Consider the following 19,374-nt stretch of genomic DNA (forward strand, 5'->3'; position numbering starts at 1 on the left):
CCTTCAGGTGTGCAGCTCCAGGTGCTGCCAATTAGCCTGCCTACTTACAGGGCAGGGCTGTATTTAAGCAGTTGCCTGCAGGAGCTCAGTCTCTTGCATCAAAAGTTCTCCCAGCCCCTTTTTGCCTTGAGCCACGGATTGTATGCTGCTCCTGTTGCCGTATTATCCTGCTTCTGATCAGTGCCCTGCTCCTCTGGGCTCCCTGCCTTGCAGCCTGCTACACTCTTCTGCCTTCAGCCCATGTCCTCTGGGCTTGCTCCTTGCTGCCATGCTTCTCTGGGCTTCCTGCCTTGCAGCCTGCTACACTCCTCTGCCTTCAGCCCTGGTCCTCTGGACTCCCTGACTCGCTGCCCTGCTCCTGTGGGCTCGCTCCTTGCTGACCCGCTCCTCTGGACTCCCTGCCTTGCAGCCAGCTACACTCCTCTGCCTTAAGCCCTGGTCCTCGGGACTCCCTGCCTTGCAGCCTACTACAGTCCTCTGCAGCCCACTACAGTTTGCCTGCACCTTGTGCCAAACGTTACTGAAACCCTGCTTCCTTGTTTGCAGCCCCCCCTGCTTCCTGGCTACTGCTCCCTTGCTCTCTTCCTTGTTTGCAACTCCCTGATCCCTGCCCTTCTCTTCCTTGAGTCTTCTGTCCTCCCCTTAGGTTATCCATTTCAGTTATACTGTTTCATTCATTTCCTTCTGCTAGCTTTCTCTTGTCTTTCCAGCCCTGAGTTACTGTTTTACTATTCCGTGTACAGTTTCCGGTCACCATTCCCTACAGTTAGATACTAGGTTTCTTCCTTTCTTCCGGATTCTGTTCTTAACCTTGTTCTCTTTGACTTCCTTTTCCCTGGATATTTCTGTTCTTGTCTTCACTTGTGTTTTATTTAAATCCGTTGTACAGAGCTTGACTGTTGGTTTCCAGCAGGCAACCTCTGCCCCTTCCCTTGTTGCGTTTTCAGTGTTGTACTTCGTGTCATTGTTTGGTTCCTGCTGGACCCGCACAGGCTTCAGTCTTGTGAAGTACTGTTACCTTGTTCGTGCCTTAGGGTTCAGATACAGACACCCACTGCTGTTGTTTCCCAGCCTTGAGCATACAGAGTGGGCCCCTGATATAGCAATCTGTGCAGAAGGCTGGAGTTCCCAAAGGTCCGTGGAACACTCTTTCCCATTTCTGCATACACCCCAAGAGGGAATCCAGTTTGTTTGTACCTTTGTATTCCCTGCCCCTTTTTGTTCACAGCTACTGTTGCCTATTCTTCTTTCTTGTTGAGCTTCCTGCTATGTGTGTTTATCTGTCACCTTACATAAGCACAGCCACCCAAAACCTACCTGGGTGCCCGGTGCCACTCTTGACAGAGTGCCATCCTTGACACTCCTGATCCTACCTGCAAGGCTAAGAATCTCAGGGTCATCTTTGACTCCACACTTTCCTTCTCTGCACACATCTCTGATGTCTCTAAAAAGTCAAACTTCCTACTGCACCTCCTTAGAGGTACTCTGCTTTTCCTCTCCTTCCCTCTCTAGGTTGGACTACTGTAACAGCCTCTTTCTAAATGTACCTGCCTCCACTCTCCGCCCTTTACAACTAATCCAGAACAGAACCGCAAGACTTGTCCTTGGCTTCAAGCCCTGGTATCGTGTATCGTATCTCTCCAGCTTTGAAATCCCTTCATTGGCTCCCAGTGGATGCAAGGATTAAATTTAAAACCCATTGTCCACAAGGCTTTCTGGGGTCTGGGTCCCAAATACCTTCACCTATCCTTGCGTAAATACCTCCCTTCTCAAGCCCTTCGCTCCCCTACTTCTAACTCCCTCAGGGTCGGTCATTTTTCAAAGAAACAAGCTGGGGGCAAATCTCTGCCTTCGGCTGGGGCCTCCCTTTGGAACAGCCTCCCAACCACCTTGAAACTTGAGGAGAACCATCTCCGGTTCCGGAAGCACCTCAAGACCTTCCTCTTCGCTTCTGCCTTTGCCCCTCTTCACCCCTGTTGATCGGCATCTCTCTCGCAGCACCAATGCACCTGGCCACCCTCTGTCCCTCGGGCCCATGTACCTGCTCACCCCTCCTGCACTGCCTGCGGGCACCCCTGGCACTGGGATCTGTATCTGTACCCATACAGTCCCCCACTCTTCTTCTGCACTTATCAGATATTCCCTATCTGACTAATCATGTACTTGCCACTTGCTGGCTGCACTGCCCTTTTCACTCCATTTATTTTATTTATTTCACTTATTATTTATTCTTTTCTCTCCTCTGTTCCGCACTTTCCACTTCTCCCCCTTCCACGCATTTTCCCCCTTTCCCTTTTCCATGAACTTGTGCGTTCTTAATGTCACTGGGCCTAGTACGATCGTTATTGGTGTTCTCCCCTGTTCCCCTCCCTTTGCTTGGTGGCTTTCTGAATCACTTGCCTATGAGCACTATATAAATGAAATATCATATCTTTTTGGGAGAGTGGTGTGGCTGATCGTGTTGAAAGCTGCTGAGAGGTCAAGGGTTTGAACAGGGTTTGTGTCGGGGGTGGGGTCAAAGAGGGGGAAGAGGTGGTATGCGAGAGGGAGGAAAGTTGCTAATTTAGTGTTGGTGGTGAGGTTCCTTTCAATGGTATGTTGTAGTAGTTGTCTGACAGAGCATCACAGAGTGCTTGTGTGATGGTTGCATGTGGGTTCAGCAGTAAGGCATCTTGAATTCTCTGATCTTTTTGTGGAGTTCATTACAGGGGTTTTTGGTGTTATTTTTATTTCATTTATTTATTTTAGTGAGCATTTGTAAGGCACTTTTTACAACAGATGCAGGTGCTATAGAAATACTTTTTGGCTTTCCTGATTTCTCTCCTGTAAATTGTAAATTGTAATTGGTTATTTATAACACGCTGTAGGCTCGGTTCTATCTAGCAAGAGTGGATTTGTTTTGGGGAAAAGGGGTTGGCCTGTCATTGGCGTTCCAGGCAGTGGTTGTGGGTTTTAAGGGATTTGAAGGAGGGCCTGAACCACCTGGGAGAAGGACTTGTATGGTCAGAGGCAGATTTGAGGGCATGCAGGGGAGAGGGCATCAGAGAGCCACCAGTCGAAGTGGATGGGGGAGCAGGTTTCTCCTTGACGGACGAGTGGGGGAAGGGTGGAGAGAAGTGATGAGGACAAGTTTGGGGACATAGTTAACTTGTTCCAAAGGGGTATCCAGGAGGAGGAGGCACGGGGGAGAGGTGGGGTGGCGAAAGGGTATAAGGAGTGAAAAAAGAATGGCAGAGTGATCAGTCCAGAATAGGTGGTGGGAGAGGGTGGAGGAGATCGGATTGGTGGAGCTGAAAACTGCATTCAGGGTTTGACCAGCAATGTGGGTGGGCCCTGATATGAATTGGGGCAGGTTGAGGGCTTTCAGGTTGTCGGTGAGATGATGGGTCATGGGGTTGGAGGGGATGTCAAACCAAATGTTCAGGTCACCTAGTACGGTAAGCACTGGATGAGAGATCATGATGGCTGCTATGGAGTCGCTAAGAGAATCTGAGAAAAGTTCTGTTATAGCCCGGGGTCTGTAAAGGAGGAGGAAGTAGTGGGTGAACGAGGGTGACCGTTGGATTCACAGTCGTCACTGCAAGGTTGTTTCTCAGAGTGTAGGGTTGTGAGCTTAAGTTTGTGGATGATGGCTATTCCCCCTGCTCTGCCGGATCTGTTGTGCATAATCAGGGAGTAACCAGGGTGGAAGGCCTAATGTGCAGTAGGAAGGAAGTCATCAGAGAACCAGGTTTCTGTAATGAAGAGGATGTCCAGATTTTCATCTGCGATAATGTCGAACATCATGTGTTTGTTTCTGGCGACAGATCTGGTGTTGATGAGTATGCATGGGGTGGATGGGCAGTGGCCGGAGGAGGGGGGTGATTGAGAGAGGGTTTGGTATCTTGAGAGGGGGTTGCGAAGGAGAGGATAGGGGGAGCCAGGGGTTGGTTTAACGATGGAGGGTTTTGGAGGGAGGAAGTGGGAAGTGGTGAGGGGGGATGGGTTAGGGGGAAAGGAGATTGAGAAAAGGGTAGGAGGCTTGCAGCTTGAGGGGGGTTAGGAGTTATTGTATAGAGGGGGCTATTGGAGTTTACAGGTGAGTGAAAGAGAGGTTGGATGGGGTTAGAAGAGGGAAGGGAGTAGATGTGTTGGTGAGTGGGACAGGATGAGATCAGGGAAGGAGGGTGGAGAGGAGTGAGGGGAGGAGGGTCTGTGGATGGAGGGGCTTCTGTGTCTAGCGCAAAGTGAGGGTGCCAGAGGGGTGTGGGTGAGGGTGGGAGGGGCTGCTTATTGGGGAGTCTTAGCCAGGGCTGCGCAGACAGAGTGAGTTGTATTGTTTGACTTACTTCAATAGGTTCTGGTTTGTCAGTTATCCAGTGTTTTGGAGATTGTATCACTGACATGTTTTTTAATGGCTTAATCAAGTCCCGTGACAATAGGGTGATTCAATTAAGCAATTGATACCTATAATAAAGTATGGAACAGCATATTCTAATTTAAAAAAAAGTAATATCTCTTTTAAGCCAATTATAATACTGGAGGGACTTTCTACCAGACTACGAGGATGATTTATAAAGACATGGGGGATCATTACAAGTCTGTCGGTCCGGAATTAAGGGTGCCGGTAGCAACCTACTGGCACCCTTTCTGGGCCATCAGACTACAACTGTGCTTGCCGGCGCTGTTGTGAATGGCAGGCCTGACCTGCCGGGCGCAACGGCCCCAGTAGGCACAGTTGCCATGGAAGCAATTGCACAGTTACTAACAGTGCCAGTGCTTCCGAGTCCCCATTCCCATGGAGTCCTAGCAGTCTCCATGGGAATGGGGACCAACATTTTCTACTGCCTGTTATCATGGGCCGCCGGGGCTTGTAATGTCCCGGTGTCACCGGAATCTCAGGTGGCGGAAAGGGTGTTACAGTCCGGCGGCAACCTGCCGGTAGCACTGGTGGGTTACTGCCAGACTTGTAATGACCCCCATGGACTGAGATGAATGTTGTGATGACCTGTATTACTTAGCCTTTGGCAAGATAGCTTTATTGAATTGCATTCACCATAAAACAAGCCCTGACATTATTTGAGTACTATGCTCTTATAAAATCTTTTATGTCTTATCTTATCTTATTAGCATTTGTAGAGTGCACCGCACGCCCAAGGGCATCTTGGCGCTGTCGCAACATTAAAATTAGTTAGCAGGGAGCGGAGATTATCTAAACAGAGGGGTCTTCAAAAGGAAATGGAATGAGCAGTGGTTTCTGGTAGCGCATTATGGCTGTGGGAGAGAGTTCCACAGCTTAGCCGTGACCCCAGAGAAAGCACAGCCACCAACTTGGGTAAGACGAATCCGAGGCACCTGAATGGTAAGAGATTCCTGAGACCGCAAGAAGCGATTTGGCACATATGGACAGAATTTAAGCTGCAAGTATTCCGCTCCAGTGCCACAAAAGGCTTAATGCACTATGCACATAGAATTAAATTGGACTCTTTGGATAACATGAAACCTATGCAGCTGTCTCAAAGTACGAGAAATTTGCATAGAGAAAGGGGTCTGAATTACCATTCTGGCTGCAGCATTTTTCAGGAGCTGGAGGTGGCACATTAAATGAAGTGGCTGGGCTAGATAGAAGGAATTGCAGTAGTCGATTGAGCTAAGCAGAAGCAAAGCTACTGCATGAGCGTGCAGCCTAGATGGAAGAGAGAAGAGCACCTTGCGCAAGAATCTAAGTTTGTAGTGCCCCGATTGGCAGACAGACGCTACTTGTGCCTCAAGAGAGGGAGAAGATGAGAGCAGGGTCGGACTCGGGCAAGAAATAGGCCCGGTCATCCAAAAAAACATGGCCCACCCTTCGCTTGAAAAAAGTGGCCCACCCCTCGCCTTACGACCCTTGACCTCTGATGACCCCACCCCAAACTGACATCCCGGAACAGGAAGTGGCATCAAATAGCATTGTTCCTAAGTACCCTAAATTACTTTGAATCCAAGCAAACGTCCAAGGCGAAATGATAATATGTTATTGTATGCCACTTACGCTTAAGCTCTTTTTTATAGAACAAATATGCATACAATATCACCCAACCTGTGTTGGTACTCATTTATGGACCTAAGAAGGATGAAAGGCTTTTTGAAAAAGAAAAAAAAAAGTTTTAAAAAAAGTATTTTTTTTCAAATTTTTTTTTCTTCCAAACCGGCCCAGGCATGGCCAGAAACCGGCCCCCACTCCCCAGGGACGATTTCGGCCTGGCCACAGGCCAAAAGGCAGAGGGGCCAATCCGACCCTGGATGAGAGCCTGACACCTAGATTCCTCACCGATGACACTGGTGCCGGAAAAAAAACAAAAGAGGGATGCCAGAAGGAGGGTGTCCACGAGGAGAGAGCAGAAGGAGGACCCACTACCAAAACCTCTGCTTGTCCCCATTCAACTTCAACCAGTTGTTGCTCATTCAACAGTCCATGGCCTCAAGGCACCCCCGTAGCTGAGACGCTGGACCAGTTGAGACCAATCCAGCTGAAAGATTATCTGGGTGTCATCAGCATACGAGTAGCACCGGAGACAGTGTGATGAGCTCACCCAACGGTTTGATGTTTATGATGAATAAAGTATGGGGCAAAGCCGACTCCATTAAAACCCCACAGGATAGATGAAGAGAAGAAGATTGAAATGGGGGGAGTGAGAGCGATTGAACCCGGTCCAACAGAAAGGAGTTAAACCAAAGCAGAACCTGCAAGGCAATCCCAGCCCCGGCCAGGCGATCAAGCAAGGTGGAGTTGTCAATGGTGTTAAAGGTGGCTGACAGCAGAAATCCAAAAAGCAAGGACAATGCAAACACTATGCCAAACACATTTCCGAAGCAAACAATACACAGAAAGAAAGGTTCAACACCATTAACGGGATAAAGAACACAACCTTGTGCAATAATGTCCACACTCCCCCACAGAAACTCTGTGACAACCTTGCAAAACACTTTAAAAAATGAAGTCATAAACATCCAGCAAGTCATTAGCACTATGCTCGAGGACATAAGCAACTATATTACCACCAATGCATCCCCAGAAGCAAATACTATGATCAACTGTTTTCCAGTGATCTCCACAGAAAACATCAAATGACGTGGACTTACATGCTACATATATGCAGCTGACACTCAAATCATCTGCAAAGTCGCCACCAGCAGACCAAACCCTTGTTAATTGTCTCTCAGAAATCAATGTGTGGATGAGCAACAGCAACCTTAAACTCCACCTGGACAAAACTGAAATCATGATCATGCACAACAACTCTTCTATCCAACCGCCCATACCATGGCCTACGGAAATAGAAACCAGACTAGTAGCCTCCAAAGTGGTTAACATTTCTGGAATCCTGATGGACAATGAGCTAACACTGGAACGCCACGTTAACATTGTAGTAAAGAAAGATTTTTTCCACCTACGATATATCAGATTATTACTGTTTCTCACTCTTAGACACAGAACACTCACCATTATCTCACTTGTGATGTCAAGAATTGACTGCCAACAGCATCTACCTTGGCATGCTTGACTACCACACCAAAAAATTACAGCAAATCCAGAACTCAGCAGCAACACTTCTCCTAATACACAATAAGAGAGAACACATCACACAAGCACTAAAATGACTACACTGGCAACCACTTAAGAAAATGATCTATTTCAAAACATTCTGCATTCTTGACAGAGCAATTCACGTCCAAGGAGCAGAATTCCTGCAAAAGAAAATCTTCATCTACAGACCAAACAGAATCCTGAGGTCTAGCAATGACATGGGCCGTGCACTCAAACATTATTCAAAAACAAAATATGGTGGCTCAGCATTTTCAAGCATCTCAATACAACAGAGGAACACCTGACCTTCAGGAAAGCAGTAAAAACATTGCTTTTCAATATGCTGATCAAACTCACAAGCCATAGGCCATTGTCAACGAGAGATCAAATAGAGCTTACCACGGCAAACTGAGTTTCAGTTACCCCAACAAGCTACCTATGCGACTGCAACTTAATCCAATGCCATGAGGAGTGCATTCCCTTTCCCGCACTAACCTATACTAAAACCCTCCATGCTCTTACAAACATACCACATGCAAACCAACTATATCACACTCAAACAACAGTTAAAACACCCCCCGCACACCGACACCAAATAGCAGAACTCGGAGTGCGTATGAGTGTTGTTTGTGTTGGAAGCTCTACCAACATTTCCTGACTTCACTGAACTACTTGTATAGCGGTGGATTGTGTAGCTGCCCACGTTGTTGTCTACAAGGAGGAGCATAATTCAGCATAAAACCCCTACCTTTGTCGCGGAGCGACTTGGAGTGCATAGGAGTGTTGTTTGTGTTGGAAGCTCTACCAACATTTCCTGACTTCCACTGAACCGCTTGTATAGTGGTGGATTGTGTAGCTGCCCAAGTCGTTGTCTACAAGGAGGAGCATAATTCAGCATAAAACCCCTGCCCCTGTCGCTGAGCAACATGGAGTGCGTAGGAGTGTTGTTTGTGTTGCTTGGGGTGCACAGGCGCTGGCCATATGGCTGGCCGTGCCTGAGCTAAGAAGGGTGAAATACCTCGCAATGCTCGAAACAAAGACAGTGCGCCGGAAGAGCCTAGGACTTCTATGAATCAGCCATCCATGCCCAGTTCACTCACTGATCTTGTTGACATTGCTGGCGATATGATCGGTTGCCACCCACTGACAAGACGCCAACAGCGCTTTCTGATTGCAAGTTCTGAGGAAACGATGAACGGCTGTCTCCCTTCCACCATAAGTCCGAAAACCTTTGCTACTAGCAGGAAGCGTGGTTGTTCCTTCACTTCTGTCTCGACAGTGAGTGATGTATTTTTGGACTGCTTCTCTAACCCTGCTAGTAGTCCACTGTTTCTTACTCTTGAAAATGAATGCGTGTCCTGTGCTATGAGTGACACATGTGCGGAAGCACACTTAGAAAGTTGTAATGTCCTGTCTCTATGATCATCATTATCTGTTAGGATGAGTCCTCTGTTTATTGTTGTTATTTAGTGGGCTGTGACCCACGTGTGCAAGGGGGCGGGGTTACCGCCCAGCGAGCAGTTTCGTTGAGAATAAATCCAGGTTCAGACGTAACTACCTGTCTCTGTGTCTCATTGACTTATTGCCTTGCTTGATTACATTGCATATCCAGTCTGAATGGTGAAGCGTCAAGCGGCGCTTATTCAAAACATAACAAAAGTCACTTTGGAAATGAATTGTCAACACGGAAAAACAACAATTTGATTGTCAGTACAAGCATTTTGTCTTCGCAAGCTAACATGGAAATTCGAAGAGTTCAGTCTCTTCAAACGTTAGCACGGAACTCTGCAGGTCCATTACACACGTTAATAACAGAGTAAGAGAGCGAGGCAAATCAGCGGAAACCTACTCCATACGACTACAAATGCGACTGTTCCGTTGCCAAAGGGGAAAAAAATACATTATCAAACACAAGAGGGGAAGAGCCCGCTCTAAATGTGACACTGGACGACAGTACAAATTCTACCAACCACGGAAATATTAAGAACACGCAATTTACAGTGCCAGGACAAGCAGACTTATGTAATTCGAAACAAAGTTTGACTACTGCTGCTAGTGAAAGTCAACAATGTAATGTTGAAGATTCGCCCAGACGCAACTCGATTGCTGTTGCGGACAAAATCCTAGGCAACCTAATTGCACTAAATTCCAAAATTGGAAAACAAAACATATCTGAGTCCATCTGTCAAGCGGATGAAACCACAAAGGTTGAGGCACTGCGTAAACATGACCAGCTGGCTGCCGACTATGATGAACATCAGCTGTCACTTATGGAGAAGTTGGAACTCAGCCAAGGCAAATCGCTAACGTTGCCACCTCTAAAACGAAAAAGGGTGCAATCTAGCACTGAACGTCATGTTACTCATTCTCAGAAAAGGCATACATCAAAACCCATAGCAAGAGCGAACAAAGCTAATGTATTGAGCGATTCTGATTCTTCATCTGATAGTTTAACTTCAAATTCGCCATATGTGAGATATGAGAGTAACAATCTAAAAAGACGAGTTCCGCGATATGGCGCGAAGTGGATGACGGTTTCCCAAAATGAAGATCTAGCGAGAAAGCTTCTAAGGATCTAAATCCTCTGATAATGGCTGCACTTACAATCTCTATGTCCCCTTTCACCAAACTCTATGAACAACTTAATGAGAGCTTAAAAGATCAGAATACACTGATTGCTCTGATAAATACAAAAATGGTATCAGTGGAACAGGAAATCGCAATAAACAAACAAGTGCTGACATCCGAAAGCATCAGAAGCGAAGCATGCTCAAAAGTCATGATGGAACAAATAAAAAGTAGTGCGGCTGATAAGCGCCTGCTAGCTGAAGTAGCTCGAGAAGCACTAGCCTTATTGCAAACGAAAAATACCAACAGTGATCTGGACATAAAAAGTAAAGCCGGAATAGCTGACGGCATGACAGCTGAGCTTCCAACCGCGATTGCAGAAAGCACAAGACCCTGGGTAGATGGATTGGTGTCAAAATCCAAACAAGTGATAATCGATCTAAGAGAAAACCAACACCCAAGAACGGAAGATGATAATCTAAATGCCACATTAGACCATTGTCAGCGCAAAACAATGGAGGAAACGAATATATCCAACAAAGCAGCTTCCAAGGCTAAGCAGACAGTGCACCAAGCACATGACGTGAGTGCTTCAGATTTACTGGCTACCACCAATGATACTGCAATAAGGCAGTGTGTTACCAGTAAGAAACAGTTACACCTAACCGCGATCGCCACACTTCAAAAAGAACAATGTAATCGCCATGTAGAGAGTGACCAAATGGAGTGTATACCCTCGACTTCAGCAAATGCAGCTGATATAGTTGGCAATCCTGACGATATGGGAATGCATGAAGATACCCCGGTGACACATGCCAGAACTGCTGCACAAAAAAACATACCCAAAGGAAATAAGCCAGCGGAAGGAGACATTTATTCAATATTCAGCTTAAAGAGCCAAATAAGAAATCTGTGACCAAAAATACCATGGTTAAAAAAACTTAAAATATGAGAAAACGAATTGCGCCACAAAGAAACAACTGTAGATAATTTTTGAGGAACATAAAAACCTTTCACACGATGGCGTTGCTAAGTAATATCTCTGACAAAAAGCCTGGTAATCTCGCCTCAACAAAGATGACGAGAACTGTTAACTCTGGATACAAAACAGATGAGAGCGATATTACCCCCTCTAAGGCAAGCACCTCTGTTGACTTAATGAACATGTAAACATATGAGGTAAGTGACGACGAAAACGAGCATATGATGAAGTGTGTTCCTGTACAGAATGGCAAAAACATCCCTCAAAAAGACCAGACAGACGTGCCCATACCTGTTACCCACGCAAAGCAATCTGAGCAAAGTGACAAAAGATGTGTCTTTATAGATGTTGAAGACAACCACAACAGCGAGAACACAGAACCTGCACTGATGGATGCGATCCCTCAAAAATGTCTCACCTTGGATGCGAGAAGATCGCAAATTGAAGCTGCAAATGCACTCAATCCTCAAAAACTGGATTTGAATGCAATCACAGACAAGAAAAAAAGAGTACCTGCACAAGTACCACAAAAAATTCTCAAAAGAGAATAAATAAGGTATCCTTCGACATAGCCAAACATAACCATTGGGAAACAAAGACAAACCATAATTCCCATCCGACTCACAAAAGAGGTGAAGTTCGACAATCTCAAAATTAAAAAATCGCAGCGCAACATTTGCTGTGATTAGAACGACTAGAAAAAGAGAAGGATGGCCTGATACTGAACAGGAGCAATGTACTGAGACTCTTTCATCATATTCCACAGCTGAGGACGGTGACTACGAACGACATTCAAACAGTGGAATTTGAGGATGAACACATACACGATTGTGTAGTTCTACACATTACCTCTAACATCATATGCAATCTGATACTGAAAACATCTCCCTTTATTATTTTGTTGGGATTCGATATCACAAAAATTGCTGAGAGGAAATCGTCCTTAACATCCTTTCGAGGCGACAGATCACCTACCCATACATTACCAGGGAAGCAAGTTTCCGAAAGCTTACTAACTGAGAAGTCGAGCCTTACTTTGACTCATAAATTTGATCATCATAAACCTATTGAAAATGGAAGCCATACGTCAACAAAAAAAAAATCTACTTAGCCTTTGTAGACCTGTCAAATGCGTTTGACACGGCTAATCGCCAACTACTATGGGCCAAATTAACAAAATGGAGATGTCCAGAAAAGCTTTTAAGTCCGATTAAAACGCGTCATAGAGAGACAAATAAAAATCAGACTGGACAATGCTGGAGCACTAAGCATGCCAATAATGACTAATCACGGTGTCAAGCAGGGATGCCTGTTAGAGGCTACCCTATTCTGTCTATTTTTACTTGACATTGGAGAAACATTATGGGCTGTCAGTTCATTCCCTCCAAAAATTAATAGAAAAACGTTGGATTGGCTACTCCATGCAGAAGACATAGTCCTGCTGGACATGACGCCCATCGGTCTTAATCGGAAACAGCAGCCCTAGAAAAATATGTGTCTGAAAACCACTTAAAAATCAATCCAGAAAAATCGGTAATGTTGGTGCTGCAAGATCTTACAAGAGCTAAAAGATGCCACAAAATCAACTAACCAATATGGAGGCTAAATAAAGAACCGCTGAAATGTGTAAAGGTTAAGTACCTTGGCATGTGGATAAATAGCAACCTGAATGACTATCCTTGGGTGGAAAACGTAAAGCAAAAATGTAAACAACTGGCGTGCCAAGGTGCCAAAATAAACAGGAAATATGGTAAATTTTCCTTACAACCTGCAATTGCTCACTACAACCAAAAAACAGTGGCAACTTTAATTTACAGAGCAGAATGTGCTCTGGGAGTACCGTATACGCTATGGCCGTTATTAGAAAATCTATACTGGAGTCGCATACTAAATCTACGGAAAGGCTTGCCAGCAGCATGCCTGCGATATGAACTAAGTCTGGTGTTGTTAAATGCGAGAGTCCTTTGGAATATGCTCTCTGTATACAGAAAGACCATCATCGACAATCGCTCACCTCAGTTTGACATTCTAGCTGACTTAGCAAACGGGAACTCCAACTCAACTCCAGCGAAGTGGGCCGTGGCTTGCGCAAACTAGGACTGGTGTACAAAAATAGCAGATAGAAATTGCTACAAATTGATGGAAGAGGCAGCCCAAGAAGGAAAAAAGCGGAACACTTTGCATCAATATATGGCGAAGGCACCAAATACTAAGCATCAAAAAACCATGTTGAAGTTCCGTCTTAATCTGATCGACACGAAAGTGAGCCTAAACCTCAGACACAGAAAGAGCGACGTGAACTTGACATGTCGATATTGTGGGAAACATCTTGAGACACTGAAGCACTTAACCCTGTACTGTCCTGGTCTGAAATCCATAAGATCAATACATCTAGGCAATGTGGTCAGGCAAAATTTAACGCTCAGTGGAGAAGAAATGTGGATGATGTTTGCAAATCCAAACCATAAAGTAGCATACGCACTGGTGAACTTTTTATGTAAACTGGAGTTGAAGCTTATGGACTCACATGAGAGCGAAACCAATAATTGTCCGTTGCACAACTAAGAAATAGGTGGCAGCTCAAACAGATGATTCAGTGTTTGTAATTTTTAAAAAGGTTGTTATAAACTAAATGAAATTAAAGAAAATAACAGAACTCCACACCTCCTCCAATAACTTACACAATCTCAACATGGTCAATGCATCCATAAACCATGGGCACACAAGGAATGCCATATGGACGCAAACACCTTGCCCGCCCACCACCCACACCACTTAAAAGCAAACCAGTGACCAGTTTTTCTGAACTGAAACTACCAACACCACAGCAAAAGCACTTTTGTGCTCTCACTCTCCTCCCACTAACAAACCATCTCCTCCCTTATTTTCAGATGTGCCAGGGCCCAGGAGACCATGAAGATGGCAACAGTGAAAGTATACCTGTTGTGATGCTACTCTTTAGAGCAGGCAGTCTCCCTGTCTGAAATGTATTTGTAAGGACCCCATGATGCATCATCCCTATGTGATGTCATAGAATGTTGATTGCTGCATCTCTTGTATGTGTTCTAATGTTGTCAGTTGGAGAAAAGTTGCTGAAGGGAAAGGAGCCTCTGAGTGTTGGGGGTCTTCTTCCCTCTTGAGAATCTAAAATAAATACTTATATACAACTTACCTGCCTCCCCATGCCTCTTCATAACAATGGCGACGAGGATGGGATGTGAGGCCATTGGAGGCAGGTGAAGAGAAGACCCCCAGCTACCAGCCGCATCCGCTCAGCCTCGCCCGGCGTTGAGCGACGGCTTGCGATCAGCTGTTCGCATCGCTCCCGAGGTCCGCTCCGCCCGTGCCTGGCGTCGAGTGACCCGAAGCAGGAGTTTCCTTCCCCGTGTGCAGCGTGGACATCTGCGCTGCTGAAGTGAGAGGAACCGGCCCGGTGCCGCCCGATGTCCGCGGGCTGCTCCGCTGTGCCCGCGTTGAGCGGCCCGCTGCGGCGAAGAGTGCATACTCGACCCGGCGGCGCCATTCCTGGAGGGGCCATCCTGGAGGAGTGACTGATCCAGTCGTGAAAGGTACAGTCCTGGAAAGGCCGCTCCGCTTCCCCGTAGCGACGAGCGGCCATTGAACTGTTCCAAAGCGGCGTTCGGCGGCGATTGGCGTTCCCACAACCCCCACAAGTAAGTGTTGTCTATGTACCTGCGCTGTTCTCCTACAGACTCTTCCGGGCCCCTTTTGCCTGGATCGTCTGTTCAATAAGCCCAAGGATCTACGAGAGGGAGTTACGATGTGAGGCCGGCTCTGGATATAGTACTGCACGTAATAGAGGGAGAAGCCAATCTGAGTGGAAATATGAAGATTCCATAATCTACCGCAAGGAGTCTGATAGAGGGAAAAGCAAACTGAGGAGAAGGCCTACACTCATTGCCAAGTCGTGGTGTTTAGTAGAGGAAGAAGCAGACTGAGGAGAAGGACTGCATCCTAGGTGAAGTTGCTACCTGACGTGCAGAAAAAGAAAAAGGGGCAGGCTGAATATTCTCTGCGGCATCCACGCAGTTTAGATATGTTATTGCAAGCAACATTTGCAAGCCTCAGTGCTGTTTAGGGACCCCCTACCTCTTATTTAGCTGGACTGGTGCATGCCACGCTTGGAGGAAGACATCTGAAGCACTGAATCTAAATAAAAACTATAAAGGTGTTCTATACTGTGGAAGAGGGGTGATACCTGCCGTCCCATGCATTAAGAGATGGCAGCCTTACCTGGCATATCAGGCCCACCCATTTTTATGCCTACCCCAGGGGCGGCGAAGATTGCTGGCCTCAATGGCGCAAGGGGTTTATGCACTACATGAAAGCGGCCGGGGGAACAGCTTATTCCAGCGAGAGGAAGGTGGCATTATTGCTACATTTTCTAGGCTATGAAGGTCAGAGGATTTTTGAAACTCTTCCTCAACTAGTAGGTGATGGGAGTGGTGATGACTTAAATGAGTTCGAGTTGGCCTTGTTGAAACTTGATAAGCATTTCAACCCGAAAAGGAGCACAATTTTGGAACGATACAATTTCCGCATGCGCATACAAGCTCAGTGTTAAGAAAGGATTACTGGTGGCCGGGTTTTGATAAGGAGATAGAAAATCGTTTGGCTAATTGTCAGTTTTGTGTTAAGAGTGGAAAAGGAGTTATAGCCAAGAAACAGCCATTGGTGGATGTAGGTCTCTCATCAAGGATATGGAGTGATCTTGCCATGGACATACTAGGTCCCGTGGAGTTAGGTTATGGTCGTGGAAAATACATTGTTTTGGTTGTAGATTTGTTTTCCAGATGGGTGGATTTTAAAATTGTAAGAGACATCACTGGAGAGAGTATGATAAAAGTGTTGCAGGAGATTTTTGCAAATGAAGGTTTGCCCGAAAGCGTATTGACGGACAACGGTCCCCAGTTTATAGGGGGAAGCTTCACCAGTTATCTAAGGAAGTGTGGAGTTGGTCACAAAAAGACTTCATTGTATCATCCCAAGTCAAATGGAGTGGTTGAAAGGATGAATAGATGTGTGATGGAGAGTATACGTATGGGAGAGGAGTGTGGTTTGGATAGGTTAGCCATGATACAAAATAGGATGTGGGCTTTGAGGATGGCGCCACACTCTACAACCGGTTTGTGCCCATTTGAGCTCATGAGGGGCAGGAAGCCGTATTCCATGGCGTGTCCACCATGGCTTGGTAGGAGTAGGGAGACGGATCTGGTTGTGGATGAAGTGAGAAAGTCATTGGTGAAGAAGAAGTCAAAATGGGTCATGCGTGAAAACCTGAGGAGAGGAAGGGAAGAGTTACTGGTGGAGTGTGGAGATTGGGTCAGGATAAAGAAGGGTTTCATCAAGAGGAAGGGGGACTCTCTTTATTCGGATCCTGTCAGAGTTGTGGCAGTCATGAAGGGGGATGTACGCGTAGCTGGAGGGCAAGTGTGGAATAAAGATAGAATCGTCACTGTGAAAAGAGGTAATGTGTGAGATGGGAGTCGGAGAAAGAGTTAAAGTTAAGTTGTCTGTAGATTATTGTTTAGTTGAAAATAATTTAGTGAAATGATAATTTTGAGTAAAAAAAAAAGGGGGAAGATGTGTTGTGATGCTACTCTTTAGAGCAGGCAGTATCCCTGTCTGAAATGTATTTGTAAGGACCCCATGATGCATCATCCCTATGTGATGTCATAGAATGTTGATTGCTGCATCTCTTGTATGTGTTCTAATGTTGTCAGTTGGAGAAAAGTTTCTGAAGGGGAAGGAGCCTCTGAGTGTTGGGGGTCTTCTTCCCTCTTGAGAATCTAAAATAAATACTTTTATACAACTTACCTGCCTCCCCATGCCTCTTCATAACAATACCTCCCACTAATTGAACATAACATAACATAACATAACATAACATACTTATTGAGAATAAATGAACACGTTGTTTATGACTTGCCTTCTCGGACCTGTTCTAGCAGATCTTTTGCCACTGCTCGTAACTTATCCAGAATCTTTGCCCAGCCAGCACTGAGTCGTTCATAAATGTCTGAGCTGAAACTGAGTAATGTCTGGAAGAAGGCCGGGAGGTCCAAGTCTTGCAGAAAGCCACCATCCATCACAGAATCCTCAATGACCAAGGGCATTGCTTGGCTCTCTAGCAAGCCTTTGTCAGACATCAAATACTCATAGGATGGCTGATCAAAGCCATGCTGCAAACTGTTATATAATGCAGTGCTTTTATTAAACACAGCTTGGATGTCGGTGTTCAGCTTGCCGAACCAGTTTTCAATCTTCTTCATCTTCTCATCCTCATTGGAATCCTCATCGAACCATAGATCATGCCCATCTCTGCTCTGGACAATAGAGGACAATGAAGAAATTCCTCTGAAAAACTCTTCAACCTGTTTGAAAGAAACAAGCACACTGTTATCTCAGGCTTCCTTAACTCACCTCAACTCATTGCTATTAGCATTTTTATCATTACTTCTAATGTTGGTTGCAGCTATCTATATTTGGGATGTCTGAATCCATGATCCTTCCCTTCAATCGCAAAAGGTCAGCCATGAAAAATGAAAAGATCCAAAATGTTTAATTTGATAAGAGAAAATGTTATTAAACAATTATGGTGATACAGAAGTATGAAAGCTCAACATTCTACATGGAACCAGGACAGTGCTCCATAATTTATCTAAAAAAGTAAGAGGAATAAACGATGATATGAAGAAATGTCTAATTGTCCATACACAGACATCATACAATGTTCAGCACATTGTTGTATGTTAGTGTCCAGAGAACCCAGACCAGTAGGAGGCTCAGTGCCCAGTAACTAGTGTGACCTGGTGGGGGGCTGGACACTGGACCCCTCTTGACCTGGGTAAGAAGCCTATCAGGGCTTAAGCCAGAGCAGGTTATATGCCAAAGGTTGGGCGAGGGAGTTGGGAGGGCCCCAGTCCCAGATCCCTCTAAATGTGCCTTGGCTGCGAAGACGGGTTCCACTTTCAACCACCCAATGCGACGGACCCTCAATTCTGGGCCAAGTTCTCTTTTCTTTATTTCAGAACTTCCTAAACCATGACGCACTGCCACACTGAGCAAGCCCATTAGACCACTGAAGGTAAGTGACAATCCCCATGTAGATGTTAACATTCCGATGATTGTCATAGAAGAGAAGCATTACTCACCACAACCTAAATGCACTGTAACACCAACCCACCAACCCAGGAGGAAAAACCAGAGGCTATTAAAACACACATGCCAAAAGGTGGCGGGCTAAAACCGGGTTTTGTAGCGTTGTACTACAATGACCTAACCCTGGAGGAAACAACAGCTTTGGATTCGTTTAGTGTTAGCTGAAACCCGGGACCAAGTGAGGAAGGGAATCACAGGTATAGAAGATGCAGAAGAATGAAACAGATTTGCAGTTGAGGTCAGGAGGTGGCGGAAATGGACCGAGAGTCCAAGAGGAGGGAGGAAGGTGGAGCAGAGTATTAAAAAATCTGTGGATGAGTTGGATTGAAGTTCAGATGAGGTACTGTGGAGAGGGTAAAACTGTAATTGTAAGAGTGTATGTGAGAGCTAGTGGAGCCAGGTGTAAATGGTAGAAAAGGGGTGAAGGGAAAGTATAGAGGGTGAAAGAGAGAGTAGAGCAAGAGTGAGTGTGAGAGAACGCTGATTGGTAACAAGAGTGTTGTAGTGAAGGGGAGAGAGAATGGAGAGGCAGGAGTTGCAGAGGGAAAAGTTGGAGGGCAGAAAGAGCAGTTGGTGGAATAGGGAAGCAGTAACGATAGGAGGGAGAGGAGTATGAGAAGTTCAGAGGGACAGTGGAAGAAAGAGGTGGGAGGAGAGAGAGGGGACAAGGAAGAGAAGTAGAGGAGAGAAGGAAGAGAGAGAGTGAGAGAGTGAGAGAGAGAAAGAGCGAGCCGAGAGAGAGATAGAGAAAGAGAGAGAGGGACAGAGAGAGAGAGTGATAGAGGGAGAGAGAGATAGAGAGAGAGGAAGAGACAGCAAGGAGGCAACAAGACTGGAAATAGTGGGCAGTGGGAATAGAAGATGGGAGAGTACGTGGCAGAAGAACAGAGGGACTAGAAAGGGAGAAGCAGTGCCAGCCCCAGGTCTTCCAGCCCCCTGTGCAGGATCTTTGGGTGCAGCCCCCCGACTGTTCGGGTCCACGCACACGTAGGCGGCCCAGAATAAAATGCCAAGCCACAATAAAAAGAAAAGCGATGTTGGGTACATTAAAAGTCATGCCAAAGTAAGAAAGGGCCAGACTGGCTGCCCCAAATGC

At 45.9% G+C, this 19,374-nt stretch overlaps 1 protein-coding gene across 1 annotated transcript in view; it reads right to left on the reverse strand.

The window, feature by feature from the left end:
• Positions 1-19,374, reverse strand: part of CLUL1 (clusterin like 1) — a 302,728-nt gene that overhangs the window by 92,670 nt on the left and 190,684 nt on the right. Inside the window, exon 5 of the mRNA XM_069620875.1 lies at positions 17,047-17,491. Coding sequence (XP_069476976.1) covers positions 17,047-17,491 — 445 coding nt within the window. The remainder of the gene's footprint in view (positions 1-17,046; positions 17,492-19,374) is intronic.

Source organism: Ambystoma mexicanum, chromosome 5q (genome assembly GCF_040938575.1).
Source record: "Ambystoma mexicanum isolate Mex_15411 chromosome 5q, UKY_AmexF1_1, whole genome shotgun sequence".
In the NCBI taxonomy this organism is placed as follows: Eukaryota; Metazoa; Chordata; class Amphibia; order Caudata; family Ambystomatidae; genus Ambystoma; species Ambystoma mexicanum.